Below are 17,034 nucleotides of genomic sequence, written 5' to 3'. Positions count from 1 at the left end.
TCATTACAGCGTAATTTATTTAGTGATCACTGATCACTGATCATGAATTAATGGGCTAAATTAATGGTAAATTTTCTCGTTTTCAATATACCTCTCTGTTCTACTGAATTTATAATCTGTTCAAGTTTTGTCATTGTTTTTAGAGACACCCTGTAATAACTCTTGCGACCTCAGTCTTCAGTAAATGGTTTCCTAGTTCCGTACCTTTGGTTACGCCATTAGTCGTTAACTATGTTCATTGTGTACATGTCGATTAGAATGATTAGATTAGACCAATTCGTGTGATATCACAAGCAAAGTCAGTGTGGACTTTTTAACCGTATTGATCGAGTGCGCGGAAACCTGTCCTATCCCAGACTTACGTTACTAGTTACGCCCCACTCGAAAGTTTGTCTGTGGGCAATTTTCACTGAAACTCCCGGCTGAACCATGAAACACTTGTTACACGCAACAACTGTTTTTCCCCGGTACGCAAACTGAATGACATTTTGCTCAACCTGAAAAATTCAAATCACTAATGGAGCAAGTCAAACGTGCCGTAGACTGGTCCAATATTTGCTCGGTTGCGATTGTCTTTCGATGGTAGTTTTTGTGGGTGTGTCCGATGAATAATTTTCATTCCAAACTTTGGCTACAGCTTTGCAATTCTACTGACAACATTAGAAATCATTCTAAAAAGTTGTAAAAACAAGCTTGAACGTTTTGGCTGCATGAGAGACATCTGGATTAAAATCTTCAATAAAAAAACAGAGTGTTTTCAAGTTGGTCCAATTCTAGCGACCGTAAAAAACAGGAAGCCGTCTTGTGCATGCTTGCTTCTGTTTTAAAAACTTTACTGCCTGTGAATGGCCTTTGGTATTCAATGTAGTCGCCTTATTATTCTGATCCATTACCATTTCAAATTTTCGAGATACCTACCTGACGAATGCTATCGAGAGTGCTAAAACTTTTTCCACCCTCTTCTGTCTAATCACTGATCAATACCGATTACACAATCTTTGTTTGCATCAATTTATTTACTTAATGCTAAATTTATTATAACGATTTTTAGTCTGTAACACGCCAGATGTCGTCATTTCAATTTCCTGTGATCACTACACATAATGGTCTCATTATTTATTTTGCAACAATAGCGGTTTGTTTTTAAATCAGACGCAAAATAACAGATATTTCTATAACACGGCTTCATTTATTTGATGCCTTTCTTGAAATTTTGTTATTCTTGGACTCTCAAAATAGGTTGCAGTAGCCAAAATTATTTCACAATTTCATGTAGTATGTGCAGTTAAATATGTAGAAATGCTCTTCTTTTTACTCTTAGCTTTATTCATTGTAATTATTACTTAAAAAGTTGATCTTTTAATACAATTTTTCTCTAAAACAGTAAGTCAAAAGTTGACAAATGACCTTTCCTCAATAACAAATATTTGTAAATCTTCACCATTAATTGCCAACAAGGCCTCTTGTTATTATTTTTTTGACACTATTGAACTTTTAAAGTTATTCAACTGAACTTTTCTATGCTTTAGTACTAGAATTTTGAAGGGTTACAACCTACTTGATTTATTTATTGAAGGTGGCGGAAAATCTTGGAAAATTGAAACATACATTTTTAATAGAATCAATGTCAAATCTCATTTTAGGATCAAAACTGTTGTTTCTTGTTATAACTGTGCAAAATTTGAAAATGTTTAATCAATGCAAGTAAAAATCTTATAAATAAGTTGTTCTAAACTGTTTTATAAATCCCCATAAAAACTAATTTCAAACAAATAATAAAAAAGTATAATGAACTTCAAATAAGAAGCAAAATAGTTAAAGTAAATGTTACAGCAGATTCAAAACAATACAATTGTACAAGGTGATTCACGAGGAATAATGAACCTGACCAAATTCTCGATGCAACCACCATTACTTTTCGCAAGTTGCTTTGCGACAAATGTAATGTTGAATTTGGTCAGGCTCATTATTCCTCGTGAATCAGCCTGTATACACTTGAGTGCAAAAAAAACGCAAATTGTTTTTTTTTATAATGTAATTTGACCTGTTAATAAATGCCAGCTTTTTGACGTTGTTTTTCTCACAATTCACAATCTCATAATTGTCAGGCATCTTCCAAACTGCTATCAAGTTTTTCCATTTCGTTTTTAACACTGACTATGACAGTGCACTGGCAAGACCACTAAAAACGACATTTCTTTTGATAGTTTTCTAACCTTTTTGGATACACTATGTAAATCTCTGAAAAATTAGACAATTTTGTTGTTGACAATTTGCGTTTTTCTTTCAAGTGTAAATTATTATTTTTTATTCACAATCACCAATGTAATATGCCGATTACTAACCCTTTAAAGGTTGAGAAGCACATTAAATCTCATGAGAAGTAATAATATTACTTCTCTTGAGCGGTAATATGCAGGATAGCCAACCTTAAAATTACAAAGATACCGGGAATTTTTTCTTTCAAATTGTCAAGTTACGGATAATATTTTGCTAAATTAGTATTCAATTGCTTTTGTAGCAGTTTCTCTTACTTCTGAGGGACTACACTGCTCCATTTCGACGGTTTTAAGTCAGATTCACACAATATTTCAATATTTTCTTTGACATTTTTTAAATGTCAAAAATCAAACGCCATTTGGATGGCCTACCACGTTTGTTACAATTTTATTTTACTCAAATTTTTAACTGAAAATAATGTGATTGTGAATAAAATAGCATACAAACCTCGGTGGTAATGGCATTACCCCTTGTGCTTTATATATAATACATAATATATATAATTATGTATAATACATAAGCACTCGCGGTAATTTACCACCTTGCTTGTAATGTACTATTTAATTTTTGTTCAATTATAGCAAAAATTCTCTAAATAATAAAGTAGTCTAAACCATTATCACAGTTTATTATTGCTTTTCAATTAGTGTAAAACCCACAAAGCTAACAAAATCATCCCTGCTTTATGTTAACTGATAATCTGATTGATATTTATAATTACTAATTAATCAAAAACTCAATAACTTTAAAATATATATCAACATACATAATCAGAAAATAAATTAAAAATTTCTTTAATAATGAGACGTTATTTCCCCAACTCGTAATTTTTACAACTTTTTGTAAGACAAGAATACATTATAATAGCAAAATGCAATAAACACAATAAATAACAGACTAGTTCAGAGGATCTACAAAAAATTTGAGAAGAGACTAATAAACACATAAAAATGTGCACAAAGAAAAACTATTATAGGTACACTTAGATTATGTTTAGTAAGATACTTAAAAAATAACATCTATAAAACTTGTTCCAGTTTGTTATTTATTTTATAAAAAGGGAGCAATTACTAAGAATGTTTTAACTTCAGACGTTTTTTCACTCATGATATACTCTGTAGTATTCAAATTCGATGCTTTAAAATTAATGTTTTAATTGTTCTTGCAAAATATACAGTATGTCCCCGGATTGATTTTACAAGAGAAAAAAAAAATTATCTTTAATTTTACGCCAAAACTGTAAAGAAAAAACATTTTTTGCTTTACCTGAAACGAGCAATTCTGTAATTAAAACTTCATTATTCTAACTCAGTAGAAAGAAAAGTCCATTTTTATTTTGGTTTTGGACTTTTTTCTCTGCTTTTCATCCCATCACATTGGCGGTTTTATTTTTTTGACAATGATGTCACTTTGACAAATGAGTTTTCGCAAGTTAAATAGTCTAAAATCAAGAGAAAAATTAACATTTCATTTTCATCATCAGGTGAAGCAAAAAATGTTTTTCTTTTGCAGTTTTGGCGTAAGATGAAAGAAAAAATTTTTCCTCTTGTAAACTCAATTCGGGGACATACTATACAGTATACAGTGTACATTTCTGTTGACAGTTAATTTGAATTCTTCAAAATTTCCATTAAAGCAGTATAAACATTTTTGGAATTGCAGTCAACATTTTTAAATTTCAATTTCATTTGAAGTGTCCACAGGTTGAGTAAGATCATTCTTAAATTTTTTATGAGTTAATAAAAATCGATAAGGGCATTATTTACAGTGTAATGTATTTGTTGTATTAATAGGTGACTTTGGCAGTTATAAAGAGTCAGACATTAGTCGCTGTAATGGTGCTGTCGCTTACACAAACGAAAATTGTTTGTTAGATCAATAAAAAGCCTATCACCTAAAAATAATTTTTAAGGTACTCGTATTGTATTTTTCCCACGAATTAATTCAATTAAACATTTATTAGTTCGTAGTACGGTAACAACAACATTGTCTAAAAAATTATAATTATTATTTAATAAACATCATATTTACAATTGTGCTTAAATTTTCTACAAATCCAAGAAATGGAAGACCCCTACCAACGTGAATTTGGTTTCGGAAAAGATTTGAGAAATAATTAGATAATAACTTCGTGACACTAATCTAATTTCTGAAAAAAAGAATTGGACTCTTCCGAAAGTTACAACAAAACAATAATATAATAAAGATCCACCAACTTGATCAAGAATGAAACAATATGAGAAGAAACTCAAAACTGGAAGTGAAACTTGGCTACTTACTTCATTTGTTTGACTATCGTGCTTTTCCCTGATTCTCCGGCGCCTGTAACAAAAAATGTCTCATTAGATTATTAGAAGTTACGAGGAAAAATTCATTGAGAAATTTAATAAAGTATGTACTCGTTCATTGTTCAAACATCATGTCACCATTATCGCAGTCAGTGTCGGCGTAGGCCCCTTGTTATGTAGCAAATCAATTTGCTAGTATGACAGTAGTCAAACAAGCGCGTTAATGCAATTTTCGAGCCGGCTAATAATAGTTTCATTAAGCGAAGGATGTAATTCGCGGCTGGAATAAGGAAGTCGGTTCCAAGCGTTTTCCAGGATCCGCCAGACTCGGTTCCTGTTCCAACTTCAGTGAAATAGGAATCGATCCAGATAAGGAGGAATTTTTCGCAGAAGAACGAAAAGTTTTTGATAAAACGGAATCGTTTCCATATGTCGCTCATCTGGAGTTAATGAGATACTCCTCGGCACTGATAGCAGTGAATGGTGTACTTGATTTTCATATGGCATCACATTAGCCAGCAATCTGTTTTCCAGATTCGATGCTATTTTAATTGCAAATATATGGCGTGAAACGAAAAAACAGATTCAAGTCAGTGTGAAATGTGTCAGAGGAATTTAGATCCGGCAGATTATTTGCTCTTTCTTGAGCAGCAATGATCGATGGAAAATAAACAGGTTATTGGCGATCAGCCACCAATAGCGGATTATGATTTATACATAATTATTATCATCAATTATTCGGTAGGCCATTGTGAATTGAAAATTAACAACATTAATGATTAATAACATTTGATTGGTCCAAAATAAATCAATACGAAATTTAAAAACTCTTATTAAAAATAAATACTGGATGGTTTAATAATATGAACAATATTTTTTCTGGAGAAACTATCAGGCTTCTATGAAATAAAACTGGGAACTTACAAACTATCATCTTTTTAACAAATAGCATTAAATGTATGAATCTAAAAATTGTTCACAATTTTGTCTAACAGAAAACCGGTTCAATATTCAATACAGGGTGCGCCAGTACACGCGCCCCAGAGAAAATTTTCAAGTAATGTAAGATACCAGGAACATGAAAAAAATGTTTAAAAAAATTCTATCTGTCAAAAAAAATTGACATTTGACATTTTTTTTATATCTATTTAAGAATACTGATGATCTTGTATATGTTTTTTTACAATTATTTAGTAAAGGGACAATAAAAGCCACAAATAACATTGAACAGAGTTACAATTTAGAATACAGCTTTCTTGTTTCCTCTTTTAATAGCCTATAGCAAAAAAACTTGGAAAATTATTTTTCGAATAAAAATAAATAGAGTCAAAGTGCAAACTTTAAACCCTCATAACTTCCAAATTTTTATAGATAATTTTTTTTTAACATTTTTTCCAGCCTGTATAGCTACTTTCGTAAAAAAAATTTTCTTTTAGGCGTAAATTATAACAAAAAAAAACTGTTTGCATATTTCGATTACCATATTTTTATCCTTAAAACTCCGCTCAATGATGTAAACAAGCTCCAATTTATTTAGTAAAAACTTAAAACCATACAGTATTATTTTTCTATGGGGCCTGAGTTCTGGCGCACCCCCTGTATATATCGCTTGATCGTTCTTTTTCCATACTTTCCCTATTTAAGTCCTAAAAACACAGAAAATGTAAAAATTTAAGAAAACAAATTCTGAATAATATGCAATATTAAAATGAGCAATATGCAACGTGAACCCAATTTAATCCTCTCAATACAGAACACAAAAGAATTTTGATCATAATATTTTGTATAGGCAGGGTTCTCCCAAAAGATTTGCTTATACACAACCCTCCGTGTTAGAAACTGGAGACCGCACCTCGTTTTAATATTTTTAAAACCCTTTTTAAAAAATAAGTAAAAGTAAAGCTCAACCAGTTCTGTTTGCAACTAAACAAGCTAATGAAGTAAGAGTAGATACGTTTTCAGTAGGTGAGATTGATTATGTCTTCAACCCCTAGGGAGTAAATATTTACTAAGTGAACCAGATTCAACAATTTTGATTGCAATCATATTTATTTTATTACTTTATAATAACCTTTTTAGGGAAATATTCCATTTTACGTCTTAGAAAATAAATTAATCTGCAGCAACGTGTAATTATTCTTCCACGCAATTTGCAAATATTGGTTATGATATCTATTGCTTTTTTATTTAGATATTTAAATTTTTCATTGTTTTATCTAATCCACATTCTTCACACTTGTTAATTGTTATTGTTTATCTTCGTGTAAAATTGAAATTGTATACAAGAAATTGCAGTATTTCTCTGACTCACGCACTGACTAACAGCAGTGTTACTAAAAAAAAAATATATAATAATGCACTCTTAATTTTTGTGGTAGACTTAAGTAGGAAGATGAAAGGAATATTAAAGAAAATGTCATCATGTAGACAAAGTTTGTTATTGATGCAATAATTGCTATAATTGAATTTAGCAGTGTGGTTCTCAAGTCAACAGTTGGCCTTTGTATTAACAACACAGTAATAACAACGTAATTGAACTAATGAATCACGGGTTAATGATTTTAATTGTCCTATTTGTATGTGGCAAGCGTCAGCACTATGAGACTAGTAAGTAAGAAAAACAAGACATTTTCCACCAAATTTCAATCAAAATTTTTCAGAAAATAAAGTGCATCAGACGTCAGGGTCATAAATAAAATTAGGAAAGGACCGATAAGAGATATAACTGAATCAACACTTGACATCTGACTGCAAACACTTCCATGCTATACTAGTAGTTATCGATCATCTCTGACAACAGGTTGTGGAGAAATTCGCTTTCGCCTCATTGTGCAGAAAAGCGGCCATAATAGGATGCCGATCGATAGAAGAAACGCTATACAAACACTGTGTCGGCCAAATATGGCCGCTATACGTTGACCAAAAGGTCAGAATCGTCAATTTTCAACAACTACTTAATGCAAAGTTGAGTAAACAAAAGGGGGAAAAATCCAGGGTTATCTGACATGGATAGTTTAGCTTATACGGAATGACGCTTTTAGGTTTTAATGTCGAGGGCTGCAATCTGCTATCCACATGGTAAAAATTTGTAATTTGTAGAGTAGTATTTTTTTTTGTTAATAAGAATGAATAATAAGACAATATAGTACCGTGAACGTAGTGAGTGCAATAATTTTGAAATCATTTGAGATAGGTTCCCTTAAAATGGTCAAGCCAGGTCAGGTCTGCTAGCCGTTTTCTGACAAAATAAAATATGTTTCATCTTGTGTAAATCTGGTTACTTCCTCACAAACAAATGTAATACAATATCAAGAAACTTTAAACGTGTTAACAAAATATCTGCATCTATGACTCATGTCGGCTTTGCAAATTAGTCTTTTATAAAATGTATCAATAATGAAGCAGTTATATTAGCTTAATATTTTTTTTTATAAAACAACTAGTGAGCAGGTAAGGTATGTTATCTAAAATATATGTAGAGTGCTTTTCAAATATTTCCTTATTCGTTTCTAGATTATTTTTAATTCATTCTAAGTGGTACTCCGCAAAATTAACTAAGTTTTTATTAGAAATCAAAATTCTTTAATTCTAAAGTATACTAGATAAACTTATTTATCGACATCTTATCATATCTTGCGACTTTGTTTCAACAATACGCATACACATAATTATGAATATTAAAAAAAATACGTTTTATTATCTGACTTAATAAAACGGATGCAATTGCTAGTTTTTCTATGGGAAATTTTGCTCATTATGGAAGCTTGTGCCATTGTTTTTCTTTAATTTGTGCAAACATTTGCCAAACAAGAAAATTAACCTTAAACAGTGTTTAACTTGTTTTTTTAATTAAAATCCAATAAAAAAAGTATTTTTATTGTGCAAAATGCAAGTAATCTAGAGACTAGTAACCAAATGAAACATCATGAGTTTTCTCTCAGAGGAATGAGGAAGAGATTACAAGATTTGAAAACACACCACAAAGCGGAATTCCTCAGATATATGTATGCATAGTTCAGAGATATATAGAATAATTTTATAATAGATGTGCCATTGGAAGATTAAGTAACTAGGTATATGAATTCTTTCATGGCCAATAAAGCAAATGTTTGGATAACTCAGAAGTTTAAAGTTTAATAAATCATTGCAAACAAACAAAAATAGTATAGTGTTTATTATGATCATTACACATTGTTGCTTATAGTCAGAAATAATTATTGCAGAAGTTTAACGTTTAACTTATAGTAAATGTTACAGTTTATGTTCACTTAAAATTTCAACTTTAGCATATACATAGTTTTTTCAACAGGTGATTCATATTAGTCATATTTGATTGCAAAAATGTATGTATATACAATCAGCGTAGAAAAGATTGTCCTCCTAATAAACCTTGCGGACCCTTAGAGGCTGATCCCATAAACCACAACAATAAATCTTTTCCATTGTAAACGTCATTTCTTATTTAACAGTATATTTAGTTTGAAGCGAAACTCAGTTACCAATTTTACTTTCAATTGAGTAAATAACAAATTATTTAAAAACATTCAGAGCTTTATACTGCAACTTTTTCTTGGATCTTCTTGGTATTGAAAACGATGAACAAAAACACGATTAGCCCGTCACATCAAACTTTTATTTAAAAATACAACGCGTTTCAACCACAAAGTGGTTAAAACCTGAGTAGTTGTGGCCACTGATAAACTAGTCATTTATACAAATTCTAAAAAAAATTGACTCAAAATTTTTCATCCTGCATGTGAGCAAATCTTTATTTACTTGGAACTGAGTCGAGAAAAACTCATTTTGCATATTTGCTAGTTCATACCTACTTAAAAAGATTTTCATTTATTTTTAACTATATTTAAACAGCAAAAAATTCATCATAATTCTTATCTTCATACTCGTGACAGCTCTGCCATGAAACCACAATGATATAGTATAAGAATATCCGAGAAGTCTCTTAACCTTTTAATAGGAGTCAAATAAAATATTGTATTAAATTTGAGGTGTTACAATTGGTAAATTATGTACTACTTACTGTGACCTTTTTATTGTAGTAAATTTGACATACTTACTTAACTGTGTACGGATTTTGGCCAATTATTATGGTACCCCAATAGAGTATTCATAATACCTACTGGCTAATTTTATACACCCTTCTACTCATGCAAATTCAACAATAAAAGTTGATCACTAAAGTACCAAATAACACTTGTAAATTTAAAATTTTCAAAATTACTAACCTAATAAAGAAATAACATCAAAATAAATTGATGGTATAATAATTTTTTACCAATATTTTTTTTTTTAATTCATTAAAAGTGTCTTCTGTAAATTTTTTATTGTATAAGTTTTGAAAATGCGTTGAACTATAAACTCATTTTATAATAGTAACCATAAAATATCGAGGAATATATAGCTACTTTCGTAAAAAAGCCTAAATACAATTTCTAAAATTTTTCTTTTAGGTGTAAATTAATTCATGTTTCGATTACCATATTTTTATACTTAAAACTCCGCTCAATTATGTAAACAAGCTCCAATTTATTTACTAAAAACTTAAAACCATACAGTATTAGAATTTATGTTAAATAATATTGGAATACTTATACACAAACAAAATTGCTAGTGCCAAATTTATACACGGTTTGGCATAGTATCAAATTATTAATAGATTAATAAACTTACTCAGTTCTAACAATTCTTAAATTACGTTGTGTAAATCTAATTGGCAATTTATTTCCTTAATTTAAGTGAAATTACCATAATATAGTGTAACTAACTGAATATTATTACCTAACCAAAACAGCATGATTTCCGCTTGAGTTGGTACTAAAATTTAATCCAATTTAACGAGAAAAACAATCATCAATAAGCATTTAGATTTTGGAAAATTATTATTGTACATCTGGAAAGACACACCTCGGTATGTACCTACACAGAGTGATTCACAGAAAATTTAGAGACTAGATAACTTTAAATGCAACCCAAAATACAATATCTACAAACCCCTATCAGATTTTATTAATAATTGATATTTTTGAACAACTTTGGCGGTTTGGCAATTTGAGAAACTTCTTTCCACAAATTTTGATTCACTCAAAATATAAACTAAAGACATAAGAACATTACAAAAAAAATACTTTTATTTGAAAAAATTTTTGTATTTCTCCAACTTGAAACACCGCATTGTCGATGTTTGATTTCTAAACATTTTGGTCAAGATGTCAGGATAAAATGCATCTTCTTTCTTTGTATCCTTCATTACGTTTAAGTTTATAGCATTGTTAGCAAGCGTGGTGCGAGCTGAGTAGAAAAGGATGTAATAGAATTTTAATAGTTAACGACAAATAACTTGAAAACTATTTGAAAAAAAACTTTTTTTTATTTATTAATTAAAAAATTAAAAAACTTTATTAACAAAAGCATTTTTTCTTATATTAGGAACGATGTTGCTTTAGAACTTCAATGTCCTGAAAACCGCATTCAAGAATGTAGAAGCATTTGTGAGTTATTTGACATGAAACTTTTACAATGAGTTCTCCCCATACAAAAAAAAAAGACTGGCCCCTTAAAAACAAAAAATCTGAGTACTTAAGAAAATGTAAAAAAACGGCGGCAATTTGTCCCATAACTGTGTTGTGAGATACTCAATGTTCATACAATGTATTAATTTGAAAAAAAAAATTAAAGTTATTATTGTTAAAACATAAAGAACGGAGCTAAATAAACCACAAGTGACGCTAATACTTTTTGTAAATACATAGATTACGCTGCTAGAGACGATTACCTATTCGAATTTTATATTTACAATAAGCAGAAACGTAAAGATGACGTAAAATGTGTTGTTACATAAATAAACAGAACATGAAGGAAATTAATGCAAGGATTTCGAAGGTATTGTGTTATCCTATTTTTAATAATAGCACGGTAGCATGAGGGAGTGGCGTGTTAACGTAATAAACGTAATTGTTTCTGTCTGGAAAAAGTAGCAAAGAAGTGGTCATCATCGAAGAAACAATAACGTAACACCGTTTAATGGCAACACACGTAAGCAATGTCCAGCTGACATTATGACGTTTCATAAATTTATGTATATAGTTGTTTAGAAACATCCGTCACGCTGCGACAGGAACAAGGTTCAAAAAACCGGAATTGGAGTGTTGAAACACCCTGTATGAATTCGGGACTGTAATGACAAAACCGAGTAATTAACACATAGGTTATAATTTTCAAGTTTGGATGTTACATGGTACTGGAAATTTGCCGTTTCATGGCCATGGAATACCATTTTATTTCACTTTCAAACATATTGTTTACAGATAACGTCACATCTCTTTGTACTGACGTCACGAATAAAGCTGTTGGCTAAACTTGGATTTTAAAACAGAAATAAAATGATTATTATGTACACACAACCTGACATAGATCGAGATAAGTATCCGAATACAGCTTTTGAAAATTCCGTGTTTTGATGGTAAAAGAATGTTACAAATAAGGAAAAAGCCTAAAGCAAAACTGCTTTGTCCTTAAATTTGTTCCTACTTTCACTATGTTTATTGTGCTAGTGGCCTTGCGTTTGGTTACATAAAAGAAATTTATCTACCAGAGTTAAATTAACTGAATGCAAACAGAGATTCCCCTTATCAATGATGTATTGACCATTTGCTTGTAATAGTTAAAAATAATTTCATTCTGCAATTACCCACTCCTTAAGAGGTAATTGTTCTCTTGCTATAAAGATTAGACAAATCATGGAACACCTAAGCACTATTCTCGTTCCAACCCAAGCTGTTAATTAAAAAACAACAGACAATAAAAGAGATTGCCAAAAACCTTCTGGAGTAAAGAACTGAAATTTATGTGTTGCATTTCCAGTAAAAAGTTATCATAATGTCAAGACGCATAATTAAAACAATTTAAAGTATTTATCATAAGGAAAACATTAATTTAAACCTTTCAACAAAAGTGTAAATTCTTTAGCTATTAAAAAAACAAATACCAAATGAAGTAATTCGAAAGCTAATAATACTAATTAACTTATGCAAGTTATTGTTATTGGCTAATTAAGTGAGGGAATAATTAAAAATTATGTAATATTCATTGGTAGGCAGAATCCCACTTCTACGACTATAATGACAATAAAGCATAATTTACATTGACATTTTTTAAACTCACATAAATTTAATGTCCAAAATTGCGTGTCCGCAATTGTAGTAAGTTATTTATACTATTATTGGAATAAAAGCATCATAATAAAAGAACATATAACATTGTACCTATCTACAATAATTGCTCCAAAATGAGAAAAATCATATGATAATAGTTTTTATTCTTCGACACTGTCAAAATTTACGGTTTTTCTCCCGTGTAAGGAAGTTTTGACAACTGTTTGGCATTTCTCAATACAAAACGTCAAATTATTTTTAACAGATTTAAAGCAAGTTTAAGCCTTGTTGACTCTAATTCGAAGAATAAAATGTTGTATTCAACTCGTTTGAGTGTAAATCGTACGCTTTATTCCACCTCGTGGATGGTAAGCCACTCGTTACACTCGTGGTTTAAAAATCCACTCGGTCAAATAAAGAGTCCGATTTACACTCAAACTCGTCGAATAAATAACTATTATTTAACTTTGTTGTCGACCGTCGAAAGTGTATTTAATTTGGCATACGATTGGCAACAAAAAACATGTCAAATTTTGAGAAACTTTTATTAAAGAGGGAAAAAATTTCTGAAACCTGCTCTTTTTTAAAAACTATTTCAAACAATCTTGCAAATTTGCAAATTCCATATAAATACAACTACCTATTTGGCAATTTTTCAGTTTTATACCACCCGTGGTGGAAATGATAGTTAACAAGTTAACTGAAACTGTGTCACATGCAAGATTATAAAACTTTATTTGATCCTCTAATGTTCGAAGTAAAATTCGACACATTTCTTTGAGTTTTCTTCCAATTGAGATTAATTAACTAAATTACATAGCAGAAGTTTTATTAGCAATAATGAAAACTACGACCCTAACACTTGAACTGAAAAATGAGTAAGTAGATACAGTGAGTATACCTATATATTTATTTCCTCAATAAATGCAAACTATTCGCATTACAAAAAAATCCAGCTTCAGAAATACGCTTTGTTATAAAATTTTATTTGAATTTGTCACGAATTACGTGCTTTTACAACTTGTGTTGTTTTTCAAGAAACGGAACGAATAACGTAATTTGGTGTGTTTAGCTGAATATTTATTAGAACATGTTTCGTATTTTGGTGAATGTTGAGTTAAGCTCAAAATAAAGACTATTAATGCGAAAAATATCTCGACCCAAAAAGGTTGAGTGTGAAGGTTTTTTAACAAGTCTGTGTGAAAATACACAATAATTGGAGTTAATTAATGAGGATTATATCTCGTTGACTGCAATATAAGTCGCCACTTTTTTCTAGAAATAATGGTTTTGCCGATGTGACGAATAATAACACGTAGTGTGGTGCTTTATCGACCTTATGAATTAATAATGCTGAGGGTGTTGCATACTTAATAAGCACTCTTTGCATGCAAAGTTAATACAAATTTTAAAACCGTCCACTTTTACTAAAAAATTAGAAAAGCGGCTTCTTAAATAAAGAATAACTTGTGTTGGAACTCTTTACTAATCGGTGAATGAAACAAATAGTATACAAATTTATTAAACTATCTACTATGAATTTTTTTCCAAAAAATAAGCGGAAGTAAAAAAAGAAATTTGATTTAAGTTGTTTATGTTGGTGAATAAAAAACTTCGTAAGAATGTTTTTAATAAAATATTGTGGCAGTAGGAAGAGCTTTGAAGATGAAGATTTTCAGCCACTTTCAGCTAACAGAAATAGGAATTTTTCGAAGTGACTAGGCTACTAGGCTCTTTCTTCAAAAGGTTTTCTGGCATGTAAATAATGTAAATACATAAACTCCAAACATAGAGAGCATGGAACGTGGTCTTTTTCACATCGCACTTCCCTGACGCACAAAAGCAAGGTCATAGACAGTTTTTTGATAAAAAAAGTACCTATTCTCCGAAAACGTAATGGATTTCCCCCACGTATTCGTCTGAGTTGAACCCTTGCGATCATTTTTAAAATATGAGTTTCAAAAGTGCTTCAAAAAGTGCTTCCAGCTTCCTTATGTAATTGGTAATAAGTTAATGAATAATGACTCATAATAAGAAAACTATGTTCATTAGAAATCAATATTTTTGATCTAATCACGTGTCATAAGTGAAAACAATAAACAATATCAAATAACATTAACAGAACAAAAATTTTAAAAATATACCTACACGTATCAGAATTAATATCTAATATTACTATTAAAGCATAGATTATAAATGTGTTAAGACATTTTTATTACTGTGACTATTATTAGCGCCAGTTGACCTGAAGCGAAGGGTTGCAACCCCCAGTGCGTTAATTATCCAAGGTAAAAGTTACCGGAAGTAATAAGAGTAGTATCGGAAATTATAACTGCAGCAACGTCACCGCCCCACTGTGTACGGTCATCTTGACCGTTTTATTTATTTATATCACTGGAATCCCCGAAAGTTTTTTTAACCGTTTATTATCGAACAAATGAAGCTTTTCGAAGTGATGATGAAGCGATTACCAAATCAAATTTCCGCACTCTCAGCCGCATCCGGTTAATAATTAAGCGAATTTCCGTGCCACTCCTGCCATACCTAACAGCAACAGTTTAACATCTCTTTTGGCCCTCTGACTCTCCTCTTTGAGCGTTTGGTCGATCTGTTTCGTCCTGGCGATCGCCGCCCTCTCCTCCGCCGAAACCGTGCACCCCATGGCGCAGTCCTCGATGCACGACGTCTTGGCGGCTTTTATTTCACTTCGAAAACGAGAAAATTTGCCCACGCCTTCACCCGAAACCGCTACAACATCACTGCACTGGTTTTAAACACAAATCACGTGGTTTGCTTCGATGCACTTAATTCACTTTGGTTTAGAATATTCCGGGGACCGGAAACGCGATTATTTTTCAATTTGAGTTTCCGGAGACGAAGCGCACTTGCCACCTTTGGCACCGCCAAACTGATTCGACAAATATTGAAGCGACAGATCGAAGTGGCCATCGGCAGATGGTTCATTTTCATCGCCCTACCCCTCGGATACACATGTGCTTAGCAGAGGACGTCAAACGGTGGGGATCCCACTCCACGCAATGACGTACGCGTGATAAAAGTACCGCCATGGGCGGAGATACACAGGGGGCTTAAAGGTGCTAAACGCCTCTAAAGACACAGGGGGCTTAGAGGTACTAAACGCCTCTAAAGACTAACTCCCTAAGGCCCAGTTTTATAATCAAATTTAAAGGAGCATTGAATTAAATGTTGTTGACTTGTTGACAAAAATTTCACATTCTAAACCAACATTATCTTTAAATTCCCTTTAATTTGATTATGAAACTGGCCCTTACAAAGGATGTTTGCTAAATCATCTTGATGGAAATCACATAGTAACATCTCTAGATTTTTGATATCGAATATTCGTAAAAACACAAAGTTGTAACTAATCAGATTTTAACAAATATTTGTAAAAAAAAACGTGTTAGAGAAAATCGGATGGTCAAAACAGGGATTATAACTTTTTAGTTTCTTTTTATTCAAGCCCTTGCAGCCCCGAACTATTTACGCCTACGCCAACAGGGTGTATTAGAAAAAAATTATGCGTTTGTCTTGAATCGAGAATTTTATGACAATTGCCTCTATCTCCACTGAAGCAAGATCCTATTTAATTGCTCCAAGATGGCATTTGGCATTAAAGAAACAATGAAGCCGGGAAAAACAAAGCGGCGGATTGTTAGTTGATTATTCATACATGGATTCGAGGAATACATGTGCTGGTGTTGAGCCAAGGACTTGTTAGAAATGCTCCAAAATTATGAAATTGACTTTTTTTTAATTAATGGAGGAATTTATGTTAGGTGAGTGTGCAGTTGTTATACTTTAAAAAGCAAAATCACTTTGCTATTTTTTTATTGTTATCATAGACACTGATTCATAGACTTGAAAACCACTAGAAACCAGAACAAGTACCTATTTGGCTCGAGACCGGAGCTGGTTGAAACTATAAATACCTATTATTAGACTCCTGTCTTCCAATAAAATATTAAATAAAAAATAACGTCCGGTAATACTTTTTATTTATGTATTTATGCAACACACTATTCTAAGCTGATTTGTTATTGTCTCCTTATTTGTCAAAAGTTTCTTGTTAAAAGTGGAAAAATCACCCCTTTCCCTACCGTTTTTTTAAGGAATATGGCATAAGTTAATGAAAACATGTATGCTACGTCGGCAAAATCGTTTAATTACGTCATGATTTCACATACGAGTATTATATCGAGAGATCCAGATAATTTGTAATCGAGTCATCTTTGTATCTGAAAATGTATCTCTGTTTTTTAACTAACTGCAACTGA

At 31.3% G+C, this 17,034-nt stretch overlaps 1 protein-coding gene across 2 annotated transcripts in view; it reads right to left on the bottom strand.

Annotated features, from left to right (window-relative positions):
- The window catches only part of LOC123011177 (guanine nucleotide-binding protein G(o) subunit alpha), a 32,309-nt gene that overhangs the window by 8,758 nt on the left and 6,517 nt on the right, over nucleotides 1–17,034 (bottom strand). The window contains exons 1-2 of one of the 2 annotated variants that reach the window (XM_044408504.1): nucleotides 15,281–15,708; nucleotides 4,560–4,602 (exon numbers count right to left, since the gene is read on the bottom strand). In XM_044408504.1, coding sequence (XP_044264439.1) covers nucleotides 4,560–4,602; nucleotides 15,281–15,398 — 161 coding nt within the window. In that variant the 5' untranslated portion in view covers nucleotides 15,399–15,708. Of the gene's footprint in view, nucleotides 1–4,559; nucleotides 4,603–15,280; nucleotides 15,709–17,034 lie in introns of those variants that run through there. The other variant, XM_044408503.1, reaches the window with a different exon arrangement.

The sequence above is a fragment of the Tribolium madens genome, unplaced genomic scaffold (genome assembly GCF_015345945.1).
Source record: "Tribolium madens isolate multiple individuals breed KSU strain unplaced genomic scaffold, Tmad_KSU_1.1 Scaffold_91;HRSCAF=231;Tcas5.2_LG7, whole genome shotgun sequence".
Lineage (NCBI taxonomy): Eukaryota > Metazoa > Arthropoda > Insecta > Coleoptera > Tenebrionidae > Tribolium > Tribolium madens.
Note: the sequence above shows the minus strand (reverse complement) of the source record. Positions and strands in the feature narration are given on the sequence as shown.